Source organism: Bos indicus, chromosome 15 (genome assembly GCF_029378745.1).
Source record: "Bos indicus isolate NIAB-ARS_2022 breed Sahiwal x Tharparkar chromosome 15, NIAB-ARS_B.indTharparkar_mat_pri_1.0, whole genome shotgun sequence".
In the NCBI taxonomy this organism is placed as follows: domain Eukaryota; kingdom Metazoa; phylum Chordata; class Mammalia; order Artiodactyla; family Bovidae; genus Bos; species Bos indicus.
The window spans coordinates 45,320,385-45,341,905 of NC_091774.1; the positions used below are offsets into that span (position 1 = coordinate 45,320,385).

A 21,521-nucleotide genomic window follows, 5' to 3' on the forward strand; every position below is an offset into this window, starting at 1 on the left:
GCTTTCTATTTTGGTTCTCTTCAGTCTCTCTAAAATTTCAGGGAAAAATTCTGAGTTTCAAAATGCATATAAGCAAGAGGAAGCTCATTTTACTATTTGGAATAATCTTTTTGGAACAGAGTAAATCTGCAACTCTCTCTCTCCCCAAAGGTAAGTTCTAGGAAGTCTATCACTATCTTTGAAGAAATAACCTTTGCTGGCAGTGGGTATTACAGTTTCACTCCATATTCCTTTGGGAGAACAGGAGAAGCAAATATATTCTGGAGATCTAATTAGATTTCATGTAATTAATTTGGACTTCTCTCCTGCAATCATCATTGGAGAAGGAAATGGCAACCCACTCCAGTGTTATTGCCTGGAGAATCCCAGGGACAGGGGAGCCTGGTGGGCTGCCGTCTATGGGGTCGCACAGAGTCAGACATGACTGAAGCAACTTAGCAGCAGCAGCAGCAGCCTGCAATCATCATATTAAAGTGAATAGAAAATTTATGGAATACAAAATACAACTTGGATAAGTTGCACTGATCTGGAAAAGACTGGAATTATTCATTTATTTGAACACATTCTACAATCCCATCTCCTTTAATGGAACAAATTCGAGAAATGAGCATAAATTTGGAAGCATTTGTAATCTTTTAAAAAATTATACTTTTTACTGTAGTTTGGTCTTCCCTGGTGGCTCAGCTGGTAAAGAATCCATCTGCAATGCAGGAGACCTGGGTTCAATCCCTGGATTGGGAAGATCCCTTGGAGAAGGGAAAGGCTACCCACTCCAGTATTTTGGCCTGGAGAATTCCACGGAGCGTATAGTCCATAGAGTCACAAAGAGTCAGACACAACTGAGCAACTTGCACTTACTGTACTTTATACAATATACTGCTATAAATAGAAGGTGTGAAGCCTGTTTACTGCAGTATATTTTGTATATAAATGATGTTTTTTTCTTCAAGTAACATAAGCTAAGAACAGTTCTTGGCAATCTTCTTCATAGTCAGATTTGTACTTCAAGAATCATCGTATTTTTTTATTTTTCCTTCAATGGGTTCAGGAAATACTAAATGTTATGTATACAAAGGTATTTATGATTCAGTTAACTGAAACAGCTAGAAAATAAGCTTTTGATTCAGCATTATGCCTGCTCTGGATTCAGAATCAAAAGACAGGGTTACATCCGTGCTTTGTCATTAATTAACTGTGCATCTCTTTGATTCTTCATTTTCCCATCTGTACTGTGGGGATAATAGTGCTTGATTTATAGTCAGAGAATGGAAATTAAATGAGAAGCTATTTGAAAAAGTTTTGGATATTTTAACATATTGATCTAAATAGCTATGCTTTCACAGATATTTTCTCAAGAAAAGTCATTTGTCCATCCTTCCAATTTTTCTAAGTGTCCACTGTATGCTAGGAATGTGCTAAGTGTTGGAAATACAGAGATGAATAAAACAGATTTTTTTCATTTTCATAGTAAATGAGGATACAGGAAAAGAATTTTCTATCCCACTATTTCATGGTGAAAACTATAAAAAGGGAGAGGAAAGGGTTTTACACAGGAGAGACACTTAAGACAGTTTGAGGAAATCAAGAAAGACGCCTCAATTGAAGTGATCTCCAAGCTGAAGAATAGGGATTAGAGGATTCAACTAGGTAAAGAAGTGGGGCAAATGTGAGGCAGGGCATTCAGGCCTTCCAAGAGAACATGTGGAGAAGAATGACCTGCAGTAGGGACAGAAGGTGGATCTTCCCTGATTACCAAGCAGAATGATAAGTACATGGAGGTTCACTTATACTGTTCTCTCTACTTTTGGAGAGATTTTCACTTTTCCATCACAAAAAGGTAAAAGCATAAACAACCAAGTAGAAATAGGAGCAAAGATATAAAACTTCAATACATGGAAAAATAAACACTAGTTACTAGTAAATAAATTTGAAAAATTTGATGTCACCGATAATTAGGCAAACTAAAAATTAACAATGCATTTTAAGCATCTTAATCTAGTCCATCTCTTAGCTGAGGAGTCCAAAATAAAACAAACAAAAAAAGGCAGAACAAACATTTGAGAGTAACTAAATGCAGATTTTTCAAGGATAAAATGTTTTTTCCATAAAAAGGAAAGGGTTCTTTTTCCCATTACCTAGTAATCCTTCTCCAGAGAAGGCAATGGGAACCCACTCCAGTACTCTTGCCTGGAGAATCCCAAGGCTGGAGGAGCCTTGTAGGCTGCAGTCCATGGGGTCGAAAAGAGTCGGACACGACTGAGCGACTTCACTTTCACTTTTCACTTTCATGCATTGGAGAAGGAAATGGCAACCCACTCCAGTGTTCTTGCCTGGAGAATCCCAGGGATGGCGAAGCCTGGTGGGCTACCATCTCTGGGGTCGCACAGAGTCGGTCGGACACGACTGAAGCAACTTAGCGGCAGCAGCAGTAACCCTTCTACCCTAACACCATTCTAGTATGTGAATTAACGTACCGTCTCCTTTCTAGTCCACTATCATTAAACAATCTGTTACTTTCCACTCTTAGAATTAAATCTAATATTTGACTGTGCCAGGCACTACTGACCATGATCAGAGACTTCATCTCCTGGGTCAAGCAGAGGGAAAGATGCTAACACAAATACAGTGAAAGGCAGACTACAGGGGCTTCTCTGGTGGCTCAGTGGTAAAGAATCTGCCTGCCAATACAGGAGACATGGATTTGATCCCTGATCCAGGAAGATCCCACAGGCCATGGAGCAACTAGGCCCATGCACCACATCTACTGAGCCTCTGCTCCGGAGTCTGGAAGACACAACCACTGAGCCCATGTGCCCCAGCTACTGAAGCCTGCAAGCCCTAGAGCCCGTGCTCCACAACAAGAGAACCATTGCAATGAGAAGTCTGTGCACTGCAACCAGAGATACAGTGCCCCGCTTGTCGCAACTAGAGAAAAGCCCACAGAGCAGCAAAGACCCAGCACAGCCAAAGAAATACATAAATAAATAAAATTACTTTTTAAAAAAGTTTAAGGCAAATTGTAGTATCACCCATTCAACCAATTAATTGAGCAACATCTGGGCATCAGTCTAGTGGATTTGAAAGAATAACCACAATGGAATGTAATAAGTGACACAGAAGCACAGAGCGCTCTGAGGAGCCTGTAAGGGGCCAAATGGCTTAGAATCAAAAGGGGACTGCATTCGTGCTAACCTGGTGGAGATCTACCTCTAAGGCCCTAAATCTTCATATCTGAAACGTAGATCTTCACAATATGCAGGTTCTATGTGAAAAAGCTGAACAATTGCTTATACTGCAAATCACAGTAAATCCCACAAGTAATTTAAAGCCATTTTGTACTATTTCTACCTGCTCTATGTCTTCCAGTATTTCTTGCTCGGAAGAGTTTCCTGTATACCTCAGAACTAAGAGCTATCTAATCTCCAAATTTTTGTCTTTGCCCTCCCCAGTTTCCACTTGTGGGCAGAGTCCAGTGAAGTCACAGCCTTTGAATTACCTGAACATTTTCAGTCGCATCGTTGGGGGAAGGCAAGTGGCAAAGGGTTCCTACCCTTGGCAGGTGAGTCTCAGGAAACCTTCTCTGGTGGGATTATGAGCTGCCTCAATTGGATCTCTCAGAATCCCATGCTACTCATCAGTATGCTCCGTTCTGCTTAGTTCATCACCAGAGATCTCATGAGTGTGTACAAGGATCCAAGAGCCTCCTGATGTTCGTTAGTTGACTTCTAGAAAAGATGTGTTCAGAATAGTTACAAGCACTATTCTCTGACTCCAAAATTTAGAAATGCCATCCCAAACTTTCAGTCCCTAAGACAAAAATCCCGCTTCAAATTTGTAATTTAAAAAATAATTTTCTGATTCAATAAACATATTTAAAATATACCTATCTTGTTATCGTTAAAGATGATGAGGGAAGTCAAAGGTGTCATATCCATGGGTCTACTTTATGTTTGGGGTGTAAGGTTCATACCTATACCATAGGGCCCTTCAGAGAACAATCAAGAGTTTATAGTATATAGTTAGTCTCCTTAGTATACAGTTGGTGTCCTCAGAATTCTGTGTCAATGTAATTTCCTGGTCCTTCTGTGCCTATAGAAACAAGTTTCTGCTTCTGCCCCTAGACTATGGTTTTCTCATTTATCATCTTTGAAAGTCTCCCAATTTTCTTTACCCTGGGACCCATCTTGTCTCTTCATTTTGTAAGTAGAGAGATAGTTTTTTATTTTCACTTCTCTGAGTCAGTCATATTAACTTTTATCAGTGGATATTTAGCAACGATTGGTTGATTGAATTTTTGTTCAGTGGGTGATGGAATGGCTGAATCATTGTTATTTGATTAACTGATGAATTAATTATTTGGTTGAAGAGTTGGTTTATCAGTTTCTTACTTGGTCAATTAGTTGGCCAGTCATTTCAGAAGTTCACATTTAAATCATAGTCACAGATTCACAGACCTTTACTTACTTGTGCTTTATTCTATTCTTAGCCTTTTCTCTGTACTATTTGTTTTAATTGCTCATAGAAAAAATTTTGATCAAAAAGGAGACAATTCTAAAAAATTGCTTTTTTCTAATTCCAACAATGGAAGTAAAAGTATTTATTGTACCCTCTAAGTCATGTTGGAGTCAAGCCAAGTATCATGAGCAGGATAGGATATGATAGGGAGAGGGAGAGGGTGGGAAGATTTGGGAGAATGGCATTGAAACATGTGAAATGTCATGTATGAAACGAGATGCCAGTCCAGGTTCAATGCACGATGCTGGATGCTTGGGGCTGGTGCACTGGGATGACCCAGAGGGATGGTATGGGGAGGGAAGAGGGAGGAGGGTTCAGGATGGGGAACACATGTATACCTGTGGTGGATTCATTTTGATATTTGGCAAAACTAATACAATTATGTAAGGTTTAAAAATAAAATAAAATTAATTTTTTTTAAAAAAGCAAAAAAAAAAAAAATTTACTGCAGAGATTGATCTAAAAATAAGATTGAAGAAATTGTAAAGGTTAAATAGTTAGACTGTTAAGAAAGCAATAAATCCAAACTATTTCTCTGGGATACCTAGAGGAATTGGAACAGACTTTGGAAGACTCCCTTAGCCCTCACCTTTGTCTTTATCCCAGACTTTTTCATCTGGTCTATGCTGTATCTTATGTCCCTCTCTCTCTCTCTCCATTCACAGATATCATTCACATTGTTAGAGTAACAGACTGGCTGAGCATTATCATATAAATAAATAACCCCAATTTTTGCTACCAGCTTGCTAAAGCCTCCAGTGAACTACCTCTCTTGTGGACCAGGGGTGGGAATATTCTGAGTCTGGCTTTGCCCTTCTTTCTGAACTATAGTGTGCTTGGTCTACCCCTTCACAGTTCATGATTTCTGATATTTATGAGTAAGATATCTGGGTCTCTTTTTCAGAATATGCTCAGTCTCCAGATCTGGGGGGATCCCAGGGCATTAACTTGCTCCCATTTAAGGTCTTTGTAACTCAGGTGTCTCTGAAACAAAGGCAGAAGCATGTCTGTGGTGGGACCATCATCTCTCCACAGTGGGTGATCACGGCTGCTCACTGCGTTGCAAACAGGTAAGGAAAGTCCAGCCGATTGATAAAGGTCAGATTACCTTTCTTCTTCCTGGGAATCAGCAGCAATAACTCTCTTAAAATATGGGATGGTGCAATGATTGCTTAAGGGAAGACATGCTGGTTGCATAATATACATAGGGCTCAAAGACCTTGTCAAGGGCTCTAAACTTGATAGAAAACATGCATTCCTTATAGGAGTGAATACTTTGATATTTAAAATGACTGGATTAATAAAGAATAATATCCAAGTGAGAAAAAAAAGCATCACAAAGATAGATTTGTGAAAGTTCTCCCCTAGTTTTCTTAAATTCCAATGAAAAAACCATCCAGCTCATTATGCATCTTAATAAATGAATAAAAGAAAACAAAAGGAGGCCAATAAAACATGAAGAAGGCTTCTGTGTCTTCCTTCCTATTGATCCTGGTTCTCTGAACTTTAACAATTTCCATTTTTATCCATTCTCTTGTGTGCTCCAAATGTTCTATTGTTGCCAGTGTTCTTGATACGCATAAAGCAGCACTCAAGATCGCGTCCCCCTATTTTCCCTCTTTCATTTCATGTCTGCAAACATCTCCTGGATATTTCCTTAAAGCTGTACGCTAATAGCTATCAAAGATACAAAGATGACTCAGAGGTGAACCCTGCCCTCCGAGAGTTGATTGTTTAAAGAAGAGTCAACTGATAATTTCACTGCAGTGTGGCATGTGGTTAGGCTAGAAAGATGCTAGGGAAGTATGCCAAGAGAAAATGATGCCTTTTCCAATGTTGTATTAAATCATCTTTTCTGGATCCCCAGAGATCCCCTTCTAGATCCCTAAGGTCTTAATCCACCTCAATGCATGCTGTCAAGTTCCTTTCAGATACCTTTGCAGCAGGTAGAAGTAATATAGGTCTTCAGTCTTTCCCATGTTAGATCTCTAAAATACAAACACGAAGGAAGTAAGGGAAGATCCCCTCTTCCCATTACTGCAATCAGTCCCAAAGCTCTGAGTGTGCATACTCTCTGGGATATCAGAGTTATGATGCTATTATGTCTTTCATGGTATGCATTATGTATTAGATCTCTGGCATTAAAGCAGCCTTCTTGATGAGAATCACCAAATACTCCCAAAGGATATCAGTGATACCCTGTATGCAAGACAGCAAAAGAGACACAGATGTATAGAACAGTCTTTTGGACTCTGTGGGAGAGGGCGAGGGTGGATGATATGGGAGAATGGCATTGAAACATGTATATTATCATATGTGAAACGAATCGCCAGTCCAGGTTCGATGCATAAGACAGGGTGCTCGGGGCTGGTGCACTTGGATGACCCAGAGGGATGGGATGGGGAGGGAGGTGGGAGAGGGGTTCAGGATGGGGAACACATGTACACCCATGGTGGATTCATGTCAATGTATGGCAAAACCACTACAATATTGTAAAGTAATTAGCCTTCAATTAAAATAAATAAATCTATATTTTAAAAAAAGAGAGAGACCAAATCAACCATCTGGGGTAGCTTCAGATCTCTGAATTACAGTGTATACACAAACCCTTGGATGCTTAACAAATAACATTGCAAAGTATTCAGTTTATCTTATTACTAGTTCCCCATGAGGCCACTTTCACTAGTCCCCCACTCACACTGGGAACCTCTACATTTGGAATCATTTTTCTGTTCAGTAGCTGCACACATGCATTCTCCATCCAGCTCATTTTGAAGAGGTCAGTTTGTCAACCATTACAACTGTACTCAGCTTCAGTGAAATCCATCCCTTTTACTCTTTCCTCCTCATAGAAATACTGTATCAACTTTCAATGTTACTGCTGGTGAATATGACTTGAGATATGTGGAGCCAGGAGAGCAAACCCTCACCATTGAGACCATCATCATACACCCACACTTCTCTACCAAGAAACCAATGGATTATGATATCGCTCTTTTGAAGATGGCTGGAGCTTTCCGTTTTGGTAAACATTTGAAGTTTACTCTGAATTGTCCACCCCATGTTCTCCAGAACTTCTGTTCCATAGCACAGTTACTAAAGTATAAATTATGTAGCATGTGCCCAAAATTTCTGGATCATGGACTTTGAGACAGAAAATCAAGGTGGGGTTCCCCTACCTGAAACTCATTTTGCTTGTGACTTTAGAGATACAATTAAGTGGAGTCAAGAAAGAGTCTGTCTTTCTTTGATAAGAGACCCCTGGAGGTGCCAGAGACATCACAAGGCCTTGGGGGATCCACCTAGATGCCCACTGGTGAGTGGCTTGTGGTGTCTCTCCCCCATGAATGAAATGAGCCCTGCCTTGCTCTTTTTCTTCAGATCAGTTTGTGGGGCCCATGTGTCTTCCAGAGCCAGGGGAACGATTTAAGCCTGGATTCATTTGTACAACCGCAGGCTGGGGCCGCTTGAGTGAAAGTAAGAACTTCCGTATTCTGCTCTTAATCTGATATCAGAACTTTCTGGTAGGTAATCAGAAAATAGAATTTTTAACCTATTTGTAAAAGACCATGTGTAAACATTTTTAAAAATAGAGAATGCCACATTGTACTTAAAAATTCAAATCTTTCCAAAAGACACAAGCCTGAATGGGGCATCTTCAATGCAGGGAGGTGAAAGAGTACCCTGCTGGGGTTCTGTGTTTTCTAGATGGCATCTCTCCGCAAGTCTTGCAGGAAGTGAACCTGCCCATTTTGACCCAGGATGAGTGTATTACAGCTCTGTTGACCCTAGAGAAACCCATCAGTGGGCGGACCTTTCTCTGCACAGGCTTCCCAGATGGAGGAAGAGATGCATGTCAGGTAGGTGGGAGTGGTCGGGCTGACAGGTCCCAGACAGAGCTTCCCTCAGATTTGTCATCAGATGAGAGGCTGAAATAAGGCTATAGGAAAGACTAGACTCTGGGAAGAAGGATCAGGAGTGAGAAGGGAGGTCAAGTCAAAATAAAGGGACAATTTCCTTCACTGTTCACCTGAAATTATCACAGCATGTTTAATCAGCGACCTGGGTTTGATCCCTGGGTTGGAAAGATTCCCTGGAGAAGGGAAAGGCTACTCACTCCAGTACTCTGGCCTGGAGAATTCCATGACTAGTCACTGTATAGTCCATGGGGTCCAAAAAGTCGGATACGGCTGAGTGACTTTCACTTTCATACCTCAATACAAGATAAAAAGTTCAAAAAAAGAAAAAGCTTCAGGCTCCAGAAAGAGTATAAATCTGTTTAAAATATCAAAAGTATTCATAATTATTAGTGACATCATAATGATATTTCCAATGTGTGTATGTTATCAAATACCTAGTTTCTAAACTTTTTGGTGACTGTCAATGATATCTCTTGGTTATTTATTACCAATAAATAACTGATTTGAAAAGACAAAATTAAAGGGACAGTTTAAACAACCTGTTTTTAGCAAGGACTGTGATTTCAGAGGAGGTCTTGTGCTCTTTCCAAAAGACCAAACATTGAAAATGATGCCAACAATGAACTCAGAGTTCTCCAGCCTGAAGGACAGGTGGCTCCTTCCTACTTAGAGATTTCTGGTTTGTGTATAATGGGAGCTTTTCTTTCTCTCCGTCCCTCCTGCCAACCAGGAACTAAGGTCAATATGACTACTGGACAAAACTTCTCTGAGTCTGTAGGATGAGACAGGAGAGGGAAACAATGTGATGTCTGATGAAAGCCCCAGATGGGGAAGGAGGAGGTGGATTTGGTGGACTCCAGTGGTATTTCAGGAGCGAATGTGAATTGTACTTGCCTGTTCTCTCAGGTCCTTGAGTCCAAAGTATTAGAAGCGAAGAAATTCATTGATCAATTTATTGACCTTTGTCTAGCATCTTTGTGGGGCATAGACACTGACAACGATGGTAACAGAGATCTTTTCTCCCTACAGGGAGACTCGGGAGGTTCCCTCATGTGCCGGAATAAGAAAGGGACTTGGACTATGGCTGGTGTGACTTCCTGGGGTTTGGGCTGTGGTCGAGGCTGGAAAAACAATCTGCAGAAAGATGATCAAGGATCCCCTGGGATCTTCACAGATCTTACTAAAGTGCTTTCGTGGATCCACAAACACATCCGAATTGGTAATAAAGCTAAAACATAAGGTCAAGAAGCTAGGGAAGGAGAGAACATCAGCAGAGTCTAGGCAAGTCAAGATCATTGAGCAAACAGACTCTGCTTTCATTCTGAGTGTCTCGCATAAGGATTGTGGTATTTACTGAGTCTAAAAAAAGGACCAACTATGATTCACACAGCATACAGCTATTCAATGAAACATGAGTACATCCATCCTAGACTTTGTCAAATTTGCATTTAATTGAAACTGTCTCAGCTGGTGATATGTTTCCACCACTTACTTCTCACTTACTGTGCTAGCAAGATTCAGCAAGCTGTAGCATAGGTTGGTGGTTATCAACCAGGGGGAATTTTGCCCCTTCAGGGGACAATGACTGGAGACATTTTTGGTTGTCACAACAGGAGAGAGAGGAACCACTGGTGTCTAGTGGGTAGGGGGCCATGGATGCTGCTAAGCATCCTACAAGGCACAGGAGAGCACCCCCACTCCCACCCAGCAAAGAAGGATTCAGCCCCAAATGTTAATAATGCTGTGGCTGAGAAGGCCTGACCTAGAGCCAGGTACAGTAAATCTGAAAAGGCCAAGGTCTATATACATCCTTCTACTAGACTGACCAATGAGTTAATTGAAACTTCATTTTTTTGCCTCCAAATCCAACTTAACTGGTGGCTTCCAACCTCGATAGGACTTATGTTCTTCCCAAAGGGGTTAATTCAAACTAGTTCAGGAAAAACTTGTGATTGTATTCACGTTTATGGAACACTCACAGGTATTTGAGTCCTCAGTTCAAGTCATAGCTACCTCAGCATCTCTTTTGTGATTATGGGTACGTTATTTCCATCTCCAGCCTTTCTTTTCATGAAAAATTAGAAGGGTAGCCCAGATGACCTCTTCTTGCTTTGCATAATCCCCAAGCCAATGAACACACTTAATAAAGAGAGTGAACCATTTTCTTAAAACACAAAGGCTCCTCTGCTGCTTTGTCAATTTATCCCTTCTGTTCTCTCCACAGATTATATTTTCATTAGTTGCAAACTGACTTAAAAACCTCTGCACTTTTGGGCCAGGGAGATGCTAACTTCTTGAAATATTGTTCAAGATACCACAAACCTTGAATCCCATCTTTCTTTTTCTTTCCCAGGGAAGCAGAGAAAGAGCTCCAGAGGTGGGTATTTTTCATCGCCTGCTCTTCTGGGAGCATGAATTAATCTCTACTATTTCTGAATATCAGTTCCCTTTATAATCAGAAGTCTTCCTCTGCAAGAGTTCTCCATACTGACTATGCATGACAACACCACTGGGCACACTCGGTCATTCATCCCCAGCCAGTGAGGGCGCACCCTCACCAGCAGGAGCCCACACTCCCTCCCAGTTCACTTCTTGTCAATCCAGAGCTCCAGCTCAAGTCAACAAACAGTTGTCAAATTCTCAGTTTGGATCTCAGACATGAGGGAGGAGGTGAAGTGGATAGTGGTCAGGTTTCTGAGCTCAGCTTGTTCAGAAAGCACAGGGAAGCCACCCCAGGGTTACATTGCAAGTCTTCAGTGAATTCACTCTGATTTGGTGCAAGCTCCTTTCTGCCTCTGAACCTGAGTCTCCTTATCCGAAAAGGAAGCAGTTTGGACCAGATGGTCTCAAAGGCATCTTTAGCTCAGCAGTTCTGTGAGCCTGTGGAACCAACTCCAAAGAGCAAAGTGGGAAAAGAGTATCCTGAGAGCTCAGTGGAGAGAATGGCTGCTTCTAGCTGGAAAAAGACAAAAAGACACGGGAGGCTTTGGAGCACAGACATCTTTTAACCTGAACCTTAGAGAATAAAGGATGAATAAAATTTTGTCAGGTGGGGATGGGATACAGGTAAAGAAAAATATTCCAGCTCAAGGAATCATTCTTATCAGAAGATGGGTACTAAAAGATGAAGATAGGAAAATTTAGGGTGTAATCTTGCCTGGAAAATCCCATGGATGGAGAAGCCTGGTGGGCTGCAGTCCATGGGGTCGCTAAGAGTCGGACACGACTGCGCGACTTCACTTTCACTTTTCACTTTCATGCATTGGAGAAGGAAATGGCAACCCACTCCAGTGTTCTTGCCTGGAGAATCCCAGGGTCGGGGGAGCCTGGTGGGCTGCTGTCAATGGGGTCGCACAGAGTCTGACATGACTGAAGCGACTTAGCAGCAGCAGCAGAGACCCAGTAAGTCAAAGCAGCTAAAGTGTAGGATATGTGAGGGATTTTATGATACAGAAGATTAAACATATAACTTGAGACCAAATTATGGAAACTTTGAACACCAGTCAAAAAAATTTAGATTTTATTGAGTAATAGGAGTTGACTAACTAGATAAATAGATTAGAGCTATACTGAATTGCTATAAGAACTGTACATAGGGAATAAACTGGAGGAGAAATAATGCATAGTAGAATTATGAGATTATGCATTAGTTCAAGAGATAAGAAAATAAGGCTTTATTTAGGGCAATGGCCAGAGAATGAAAAGGAGGGCATAGAAATAGGATGAACTAGGACTGGATAGTCACTAAAGTTAAGGATGGTGAGAAAAAAGGAGTGGAGGATGACACCAAATCTCTGAGCATGAAAAGCTAAGAACACAAAAATATTCAAATCAGAAGCACATGCAGTTTTGAAGACCCAAAGGAATTCTATTTGTGTACTCTTGCCTAGAAAATCCCATGGATGGAGGAGCCTGGTAGGCTGCAGTCCATGGGGTCACTACAAGTCGTACGCAACTGAGTGACTTCACTTTCACTTTTCACTTTCACACAATGGAGAAGGCAATGGCAACCCACTCCAGTGTTATTGCCTGGAGAATCCCAGGGATGGCAGAGCCTGGTGGGCTGCCGTCTATGGGGTCGCACAGAGTCGGACACGACTGAGGTGACTTAGCAGCAGCAGCAGCAGCAAGTTTAAGAGGAAGAGACCTATGAGAGGGTTGAAAAATCAGAAGTTTAGGTAGACATAATAATTAAAACTGAGAGTGTGAATGAACTAGGTCAGAAGGCTCATGTAGAGAGAAATGAAAACTCAGAACAAAACCTAGGAAATACCTGCATCTGCAGAGTGGATTTCTGGGGTCAGAGAAAGAATAGTAAAGGAGAAGAAATCATAGAATCTCAAAGTTAAGCAAAATCTACAAGGAACAAAAAAAGAATAAAGTGTCACAGAAGCCAAGACAGGAAAAGATTTCATGGAGAAAGGAAGGGTGCATGAAGAAGAGTCAAGGGGTCCCAGTGTCTGTGTGTATTCTGGAGGGAGAGGGCTGCTGTGGCTAGCCATCACTGTTAGTCCTAATTCTCATGGCTTTCCCTCCCAGCCACGTGCAGTGAGCAGGACCGCGTGGTCAGAGCATTGGAGGGGGACCTGCACTTCCCAGAAAGTCCCTTCCTATATTATGAGAGCAAGCAGTGAGTAGCCCCCACTGCCACCCCTGCCCCAACTCCCACCTCTAGTTTTTTTTTTTTTTTAACTTGTTTTATATCGGAATAGAGCCAGTTACTAATGCTGTGATCATTTCAGGTGGACAGCAAAGGGACTCAGCCATACGTATACATGTACCCATTGTCCCCCAAACTCCCTTCTCATCTAGGCTGCCACATAACATTGAACAGAGTTCCCTGTGCTTATATAGTAAGATCTTCTTGGTTATTCATTTTAAACTTAGCAGTGTGTACATGTCCATCCCAAACTCCCTAACTATCCCTCTCCTCCATTCTCCCCCCACCACCCAGCAACCATAAGTTTGTTCTCTAAGTCTGTGAATCTGTTTTGTAAATAAGTTCATTTGTATCATTTCTTTTTAGATTCCACATATAAGGGATGCCATACAATATTCTTCTCTGACTTCACTCAGTATGACAATCTCTGGGTCCATCCACATTGCTGCAAATGGCATTATTTCATTCTTTTCAATGGCTGAGTAATATTCCATCAAAAATATGTGCTGTATCTTCTTTATCCATTCCTTTGTCCCACCTCCAGTTTGACTCTGCCCCACTCATTGGACTGTGACAGCCACTTTCTGCCTGAAAATAATACCCTCTCAATGTGTCTACCTGCAGACAGTGTGCCTGGACCCTGTTGGTACCAGAGGAAATGCATGTGCTCCTCAGTTTTTCCCACTTTGATGCAGAGTCTTGTGACCATAATTACCTGTCAATATATTCTTTAGAAGACACACTTATTGGTGAGTGGATTTTCACATTGTCAAATGGACACTATGCTATTACTTAACGGGGCCTGGTTATAATATGTCTAGCCCCAAGGCATTTATAAACAGCACACTTCCTGTCTCCACTGTTGAGACTTAGAATTGATGGTGGAAAGGAACGCAATCTGAGCCTGTGTGAGGGCTGGAAGGCCACAGTGCATTTCACTTACTGCCTTTGCTTCCCATGGAACCAGGCTTCCTAGACTCATTTGCCAGACCTGGTACCCATCGGGAGTAAAATGCAGATCTACAGCTGTGCCTCTCAGGGCCTCTCGGGCAGAATGCTGCTCTCCTGAGCATGAAAATAACCTTTACCTGCCTCATCCAGCTCAGAAGGAAGACAGCAACAGATAACCACAAGTCGGAGACAAAAGTTACTTATGTAAGAAACAGAAATGGAGGCGCATTCCTGTGGTTCTAAACTAGAGATGGTATGGTCCGTCCCCGCTTTCCCCCAGGAGACCTTTAACAATGTCTCAGGAGCAATTTTTGGTGGTCACAACTAGAGGGAACGTTGCAAAACAATTTTGCAGCCAGGATGCCGCAAAACATCCTACAATGTGCAGAACAGCCTGAACACACAGAACGTTCCAGTTCAGAACATCAGTAGTGCCAAGGTTGAGAAGCCCTGATTCAGACAAGCCTGCCCTGTCATGAATGTTCAGGAACCTGTAAGTCTTTTAATGGGTGCTGTTTTCTAGGCTCTGAGCAAAGACTCTCCTTTCTTATTTTGCAGCGAAATTCTGTGGAGAGAGACTGGCTTCATCAGTTCTTGTTGGCTCCAACGCTATAAGGCTGAGCTTCATCTCTGATAACACAGATAATGCCGTTGGGTTCAATCTCACCTATAAAGCTGTTAAACCAAACTACCTTCCTGGTAAAACTGTTTACTCTTATCATACACTATGCTGACCTTTTGCAGAAGTTGAGGCCCCATAGGAATTAGATGATGGGTGGGGAAACCACCAAGGCCCACTGAGCTCCACAGCAAAGAAGAGCCCTAGGTCAGTGAGACACGGGGTACGGGGGCTCTTCGTGCAGTCTTGCAAATGCATGCTTGTTGCCCACCCACATGAGCCAAGAGAGCTTGATGACTTCTCCAGAACCAGTGCACAGACCTCCCCCTTCTTGATGGCTCTGCCTGAAGAGCCAGTTCAGGCATCTTTCGTGGGGGACACAAGGGTGAGAACAAAGAGGTCCCCTCTGTCCACGGTGATGCCACTGCTTGGACCTTCTCCTTTGTATTGCAGATTCTGGCTGTGACTCCTTAACGATCCTGTTTGAAGAAGGCCTCATACAGAGTCCTCACTATCCTGAAGACTACAGCAACATGGCCAGCTGCAACTGGGTCTTTCAAGCCCCCAAACATTATCTAGTTAAGGTACCCTTACTTGGCTGTGGATCTCCACAGAATCGCTTACATGGACACCATGAGGGCAGAGGCTTTTATCTGATGCATTTGCTGCTGTATTCCTTGTACCTAGAACCTAGCACCTGGCACACAAATCTCTTGATAAATACTTGGTATCAGACCGGCGTATTCTGTCCTGCAACTACCCACACTTGCCACTAGATGGCAACTGTGCGCTTTCAGTTCAGTTCAGTCGCTCAGTCGTCTCCGACTCTTTGCCACCTCATAAACTGCAGCACAGCTGCTTCTCTGTCCATCACCAATTCCCGGAACTGACTCAAACTCGTGTTCATCGGTGATGCCATCCAATTATCTCGTCCTCTGTCACCCCCTTCTCCTCTTGCCTTCAATCTTTCCCATCATCAGGGTCTTTTCAAATGTCAGTTCTTCACACCAGGTGACCAGAGTATTGAAGTTTCAGCTTCAGCATCAGTCCTTCTAAAGAATATTCAGGACTGATTTCCATTAGGATTGACTCGTTGGATCTCCTTGCAGTCCAAGGGACTCTCAAGAGTCTTCTCCAACACCACAGTTCAAAAGCATCAATTCTTTGGCGCTCAGCTTTCTTCACAGTCCAACCCTCACATCCATACATGATCACGGGAAAAACCATAGCCTTGATTAGACCGACCTTTGTTGGCAAAGTAATGTCTCTGCTTTTGAATATGCTATTTAGGTTGGTCATAGTTTTTCTTCAAAGGAGCAAGCGTCTTTCAATTTCATGGCTGCAGTCACCATCTGCAGTGATTTTGGAGCCCCTCAAAATAGTTTCTCACTGTTTCCATTGTTTCCCCATCTATTTGCCATGAAGTGATGGGACCAGATGCCATGATCTTAGTTTTCTGAATGTTGAGTTTTGTTGTTGTTGTTTCTCTTTTTTTTTCTTTTTTTTTCCTTTCTTTTTTTGTCTTTTAGAATGTTGAGTTTTAAGCCAACTTTGTCACTCTCCTCTTTCAATTTCATCAAAAGGCTCTTTAGTTCTTCACTTTCTGCCATAAACATGGTATCATCTGCATATCTGAGGTTACTGATATTTCTTGTGGCAATCTTGATTCCAGCTTGTGCTTCTTCCAGCCCAGCATTTCCCATGGTGTACTTTGCAAAAAATTTAAATAAGCAGGGTGACAATATACAGCCTTGTATACTCCTTTCCCAATCTGGAACCAGTTTGGTGTTCCATGTCCAGTTCTAACTGTTGCTTCTTGACCTGCATACAGATTTCTCAGGAGGCAGGTCAAGTGGTCTGGTATTGCCATCTCTTCAAGAAATTTCCAGTTTGTTGTGATCCACACAGTCAAAAGCTTTAGCATAGTCAATAAAGCAGAAATAGATGTTTTTCTGGAATTCTCTTGCTTTTTTAATGAGCCAAAGGATGTTGGGAATTTGATCTCTGGTTCCTCTGCCTTTTCTAAATCCAGCTTGAACATCTGGAACTTCATTGTTCATGTACTGTTGAAGTCTGGCTTGGAGAATTTTGAGCATTACTTTACTAGCATGTGAGATGAGTGCAATTGTGTGATAGTTTGAACATTCTTTGGCATTGCCTTTCTTTGGGATCCAGTCCTGTGGCCACTGCTGAGTTTTCCAAATTTTCCTAGTTTATTGAGTGCAGCACTTTCACAGCATCATCTTCCAGGATTTGAAATAGCTCAACTGGAATTCCATCACCTCCACTAGCTTTGTTCGTAGTGATGCTTCCTAAGGCCCACTTGACTTCACATTCCACGATGTCTGGCTCTAGGTGAGTGATCACACCATCGTGGTTATCTGGGTCATAAAGATCTTTTTTTGTATAGTTCTTTTGTGTATTCTTTCTACCTCTTCTTAATATCTTCTGCTTCTGTTAGATCCATACCATTTCTGTCCTTTATTGTGCCCATCTTTGCATGAAATCTTCCCTTGGTATCTCTAATTTTCTTGAAGAGATCTCTAGTCTTTCCCATTCTATTGTTTACCTCTATTTCTTTGCATTGATCGCTGAGGAAGGCTTTCTTATCTCTCCTTGCTGTTCTTTGGAACTCTGCACTCAAATGGGTATTTTTTTCCTTTTCTCCTTTGCCTTTCACGTCTCTTCTTTTCACAGCTATTTCTAAGGCCTCCTCAGACAACAATTTTGCCTTTTTCTTTTCTTTTTCTTGGGGATGGTCTTGATCCTTGTCTCCTGTACAATGTCATGAACCTCCGTCCATAGTTCTTCAGGCACTCTATCAGATCTAATCCCTTGAATCTATTTGTCACTTCCACTGTAAAATCATAAGGGATTTGATTTAGGTCATACCTGAATGGTCTAGTGGTTTTCCCCACTTTCTTCAATTTAAATCTGAATTTTGCAATAAGCAGTTCATGATCTGGGCCACAGTCAGCTCCTGGTCTTATTTTTGCTGACTGTATAGAGCTTCTCCATCTTTGGCTGCAAAGAATATAATCAATCTGATTTTGGTGTTGGCCATCTGATGATGTCCATGTGTAGAGTCTTCTCTTGTGTTTTTGGAAGAGGGTGTTTGCCATGACCAATGTGTTCTCTTGGCAAAACCCTGTTAGCCTTTGCCCTGCTTCATTTTGTATTCCAAGGCCAAATTTGCCTGTTACTCCAGGTATCTCTTGACTTCCTACTTTTGCATTCCAGTCCCCTATAATGAGAAGGACGTCTTTTTGGGGAGTTAGTTCTAAAAGGTCTTGTAGGTCTTCATAGAACCATTCAACTCAGCTTCTTCAGCATTACTGGTTGGGGCATAGACTTGGATTACTGTGAAATTGAATGGTTTGCCTTGGAAACGAACAGAGATCATTCTTTCATTTTTTAGATCAGAGGCAACTGTGTTCTTTACTTTTTGCCATTTTGTCCAACTGTGCACTTTACTTTTTGTCGTTTTTGAGTTGCAGAGGCAACTGTGCACTTTATTTTTTGTTGAAAAGCTGCCTTTACCTTTGTACCAGGTTAACTTGTTCCATCAATGTCTAGTCCTTTCAAGAAATAAGTATTTCTTCCTTATTAATTAAACTGTTACCAAACATGCTGTGGGACGTAGATAACAAAAGTGCAGAGCAGAACAGGTTCAGGTACTAGCATAATGTGTCGCAGGAGGGGTGACAGAAGGCGAGGCTGAGATCAAGGTGTGGAGGGCTTTAAATGTCAGGATACAGAAAGTATTCAGCCTTCGGCGGCGGTGTTTCGGCCTTCTGTTTGCATGCTTGTTCACTTAACACTAGTGCGCTGTCTGCAGACATGCCTTCAGGAAGATGGTGCTGCAGTCAGGGGAAGGGTGGAATTAGCATTTACTTAGAACATTTTCTCTTTAATTATTGAAAGCAAGAAAGTATATGAAGGAGACAAAGTAGATTATAATACAATGGGGAAGCAGCAAGGGTGAACAAGACCTAGAAGTTCTTGTATATTTGAGGCCAAAAAAAAAAAAGATCTGACCTAGGAAAAACCAAATTGGTGCAGTGTTATGACAGTCCAGAGAAGAGAGCTTTTAAAACAAAAAACAAAACAAAGAGGTATGGCTAATAGCTTGAATTTCCCACACAAAGTTAGAATTTGAAGAGAAGGAGGACTCCTCCCTTCCTTGGCTCCCCTTCCTTTCCCTCCCTCCCTCCACCACCTCTTCTCTTGATATATCTTGATCTCCTTCCCTCTTTTCTCTCGTCCTTCCACAGAGAAACCATTGTACAGCTCTGAAATCTTTTGTTCTTTTCAAACGTGCATTTAAATGTTAACAAAGTAAAAAGACAGAACTTTTTTTAAACATAAGGAGGACTGAGCGCATTATCCAGTCCCCAAGTCACCCCTCATAAAGAAGGTAGAATAATTGAGATGGACAATTGAAAGGAGGTGGAGGTGGTGGCATCTGAAAGGTCAGGTGAGGTCAGATGTCAGTAGTAGAATGAGATCACACAGGTTTTAAATGTGAGAAGACACAGAGGAAGTAAGGCAAATATAGCTGTTGTCTTTCTAAAAGTTCCTGAAACCCAAGCGGAGTCAGGCAGACAGTTCAAGAAGCAGTGAGATTAAGGGAAGCTATGTAGTGGCAGGGTTTCCCTCGTAGCTCAGTTGGTAAAGAATCTGCCTACAATGCAGGAGACCCGGGTTCGATCCCTGGGTTGGGAAGATCCCCTGGAGAAGGGCATGGCAACCCACTCCAGTATTGTTGCCTGGAGAATCCCCTGGACAGAGGAGCCTGGCAGGCTACAGTCCATGGGGTCGCAAGAGTCAGACACGACTTAGTGACTAGACCACTACCACCTTATAGTGACCAAGGAGAAAAGATGAAGTGTGAGCATATTTCCAAAAAGAGGAAGAAGACAAAATTTAGTTGAAAGTCTAAACATACAAGAGCTAGAAGTGATTCAAAAACACCTGTGCAGCCAGTACGCTGAGTGCTGCGTCAGTGAAAAGCTGCGCTCACATCCGCCAGCGGCAGCATCGCCCTGCAGGACCCATTTGAGACAGCCATTTGTAAGTTGCTGTGACGGGTCATGACTATGTGCACACCATTTGACTCAAAGGGAAAAGAGTCTATTTTTATTATTCATCATAAGTTTTATGGCTCTGCATGTCCTATTCACCAACTTTGAACATTTTAAATTCTAAATTTTAAATATTATTGATATTAAACAAAACAGGTTTGTTGTTATTGCTCAGTCGCTAAGTCATGTCCAACTTTTTGCAGCCCCATGGACTGCAGCACAGCAGTCTTCCCTGTCCTTCACTATCTCCTGGAGTTTGCTCAGACTCGTGTTCACTGAGTCAGTGATGCTAACTAACCATCTCAGCCTCTGCAACCCCCTCACTTTAAAAAATATTTTTAACTTTCTTTATTTATTATAGGGATTATAGATCCCCTGTGTGGGAAATTTCTGGTTTAAAAAAGATTTATGTAATTTTCCTCCTTTTTTAAAACCTCTTTCCATAAGACATAATGGTCAGAGTAACTGAAAGTATCTGTTTCCAGAAAGAATTCCAGGAAGGATTTAAGAAATGTTTGAGTGAATCCTATTTCTGACATGTCTCCTTGATCCCATGTCTTGTGACCATGAATCATCATTTGGCTCCATTTTTGTCCCAGACATACAGGCCTCTGTGTCTTTTGCCGAGTGTTTAGGATCCATTGAATCCCCGTCACATGCGTGTATAAAATCTAGACTGCTACCCCATCATTTCTATCTCCCACTGCTCCTCTCTTTAAACTCAATTGGTTAGGGATATCAGATTGCTTGAACATTGTTCTTTGAAGTTTCTTTGTTCCTCTAAGGAGGCAGCTGGGGAGCTCAAATATTTGCGCGTTTTCCCACCCTTACATTTGGCCCATAGTGGGGTGCTTACATGTTTCGAGAGGTTTGGGAGCCTGTGGTTTAGCATCTTTTCCTAAGTAATATAACTCATTCACGAATGCCTGTTACCTTTCTCATCTTGCTCCAGAGCAAGCTGAACAACTGAAATTCTTCTGCTTGATCAAAATCAGTTAATGTATTCATATTGTCAACTCTAAATGTAAAGTGGAGCCTTCTCAGCTTTCATTTCAGGACCTAAAAATAGAAGAAAATGGAGACTGCACTTCCGACTATGTGAGCGTGCACAGGGATGTAGAAAGGAAGAAAGAAATAGGTTTGTGCAGGGGCTCTGTATCAATCTAGAGGGGTGGGATGGGGAGGGGATGGGAGGGAGGTTCAAAAGGGAAGGGATATATGCATACCTGTGGCTGATTCATGTTGAGGTGTGACATAAAACAACAAAATTCTGGAAAGCAATTATCCTTCAATTAAAAAAATAAATAAATTTTAAAAAACAAAGAAATAGGTTTGTGTTCCCTGGGAGCCTCCAGTTTGCATCTGGATCTGGTCCTTCTTGGGAATCCTTTTAGGGAATAAACAGGATGTGGCTCAGTGTTCCTTTCCCTGCATCATCTCCATCCTTCCCTGTGCTCTCATCACCTCTCCTCCTTCTCCCCAGTTGTGGGGGGAGGCATGGAGCGAGGGTGGGGAGAGCTTCAGGGAAAATCAGAGAACCATTTGAATGGAAGGCCCACGTAGACTAGGGGTCAGAGGGGAAAGTGCCATTGAAATAAGCCCTGTGGCTGGAATCAGCTCTCTTAGTGGCATTCCCAATGGGGGTATTTGGGAGATAAACAGAATTGAAATGTTAGCAGGGTTAAATATGTAGTACAAAGAAGCAGTATGCCTTTTCCATTTTGAAGATGAATTGTGACATCCACCGGAAAAGTTTATTTCTTAACAGTTAC

General features: G+C 41.9%; 2 protein-coding genes across 2 annotated transcripts in view; one reads left to right on the forward strand and one right to left on the reverse strand.

Moving 5' to 3' along the window:
- Positions 1–21,521, forward strand: part of OVCH2 (ovochymase 2) — a 24,290-nt gene continuing 2,769 nt past the window's right edge. Inside the window, exons 1-13 of the mRNA XM_019975838.2 lie at positions 1–150; positions 3,450–3,559; positions 5,494–5,585; positions 7,368–7,540; positions 7,897–7,992; positions 8,224–8,375; positions 9,465–9,654; positions 10,789–10,812; positions 12,975–13,065; positions 13,720–13,844; positions 14,605–14,745; positions 15,119–15,249; positions 20,794–20,887. Coding sequence (XP_019831397.2) covers positions 63–150; positions 3,450–3,559; positions 5,494–5,585; positions 7,368–7,540; positions 7,897–7,992; positions 8,224–8,375; positions 9,465–9,654; positions 10,789–10,812; positions 12,975–13,065; positions 13,720–13,844; positions 14,605–14,745; positions 15,119–15,249; positions 20,794–20,887 — 1,507 coding nt within the window. The 5' untranslated portion in view covers positions 1–62. The remainder of the gene's footprint in view (positions 151–3,449; positions 3,560–5,493; positions 5,586–7,367; positions 7,541–7,896; positions 7,993–8,223; positions 8,376–9,464; positions 9,655–10,788; positions 10,813–12,974; positions 13,066–13,719; positions 13,845–14,604; positions 14,746–15,118; positions 15,250–20,793; positions 20,888–21,521) is intronic.
- PPFIBP2 (PPFIA binding protein 2) overlaps positions 16,175–21,521 on the reverse strand; it is a 200,269-nt gene continuing 194,922 nt past the window's right edge. Inside the window, exon 28 of the transcript XR_011570863.1 lies at positions 16,175–20,808. The gene's annotated coding sequence lies outside the window, so the exon portion shown is untranslated. The remainder of the gene's footprint in view (positions 20,809–21,521) is intronic.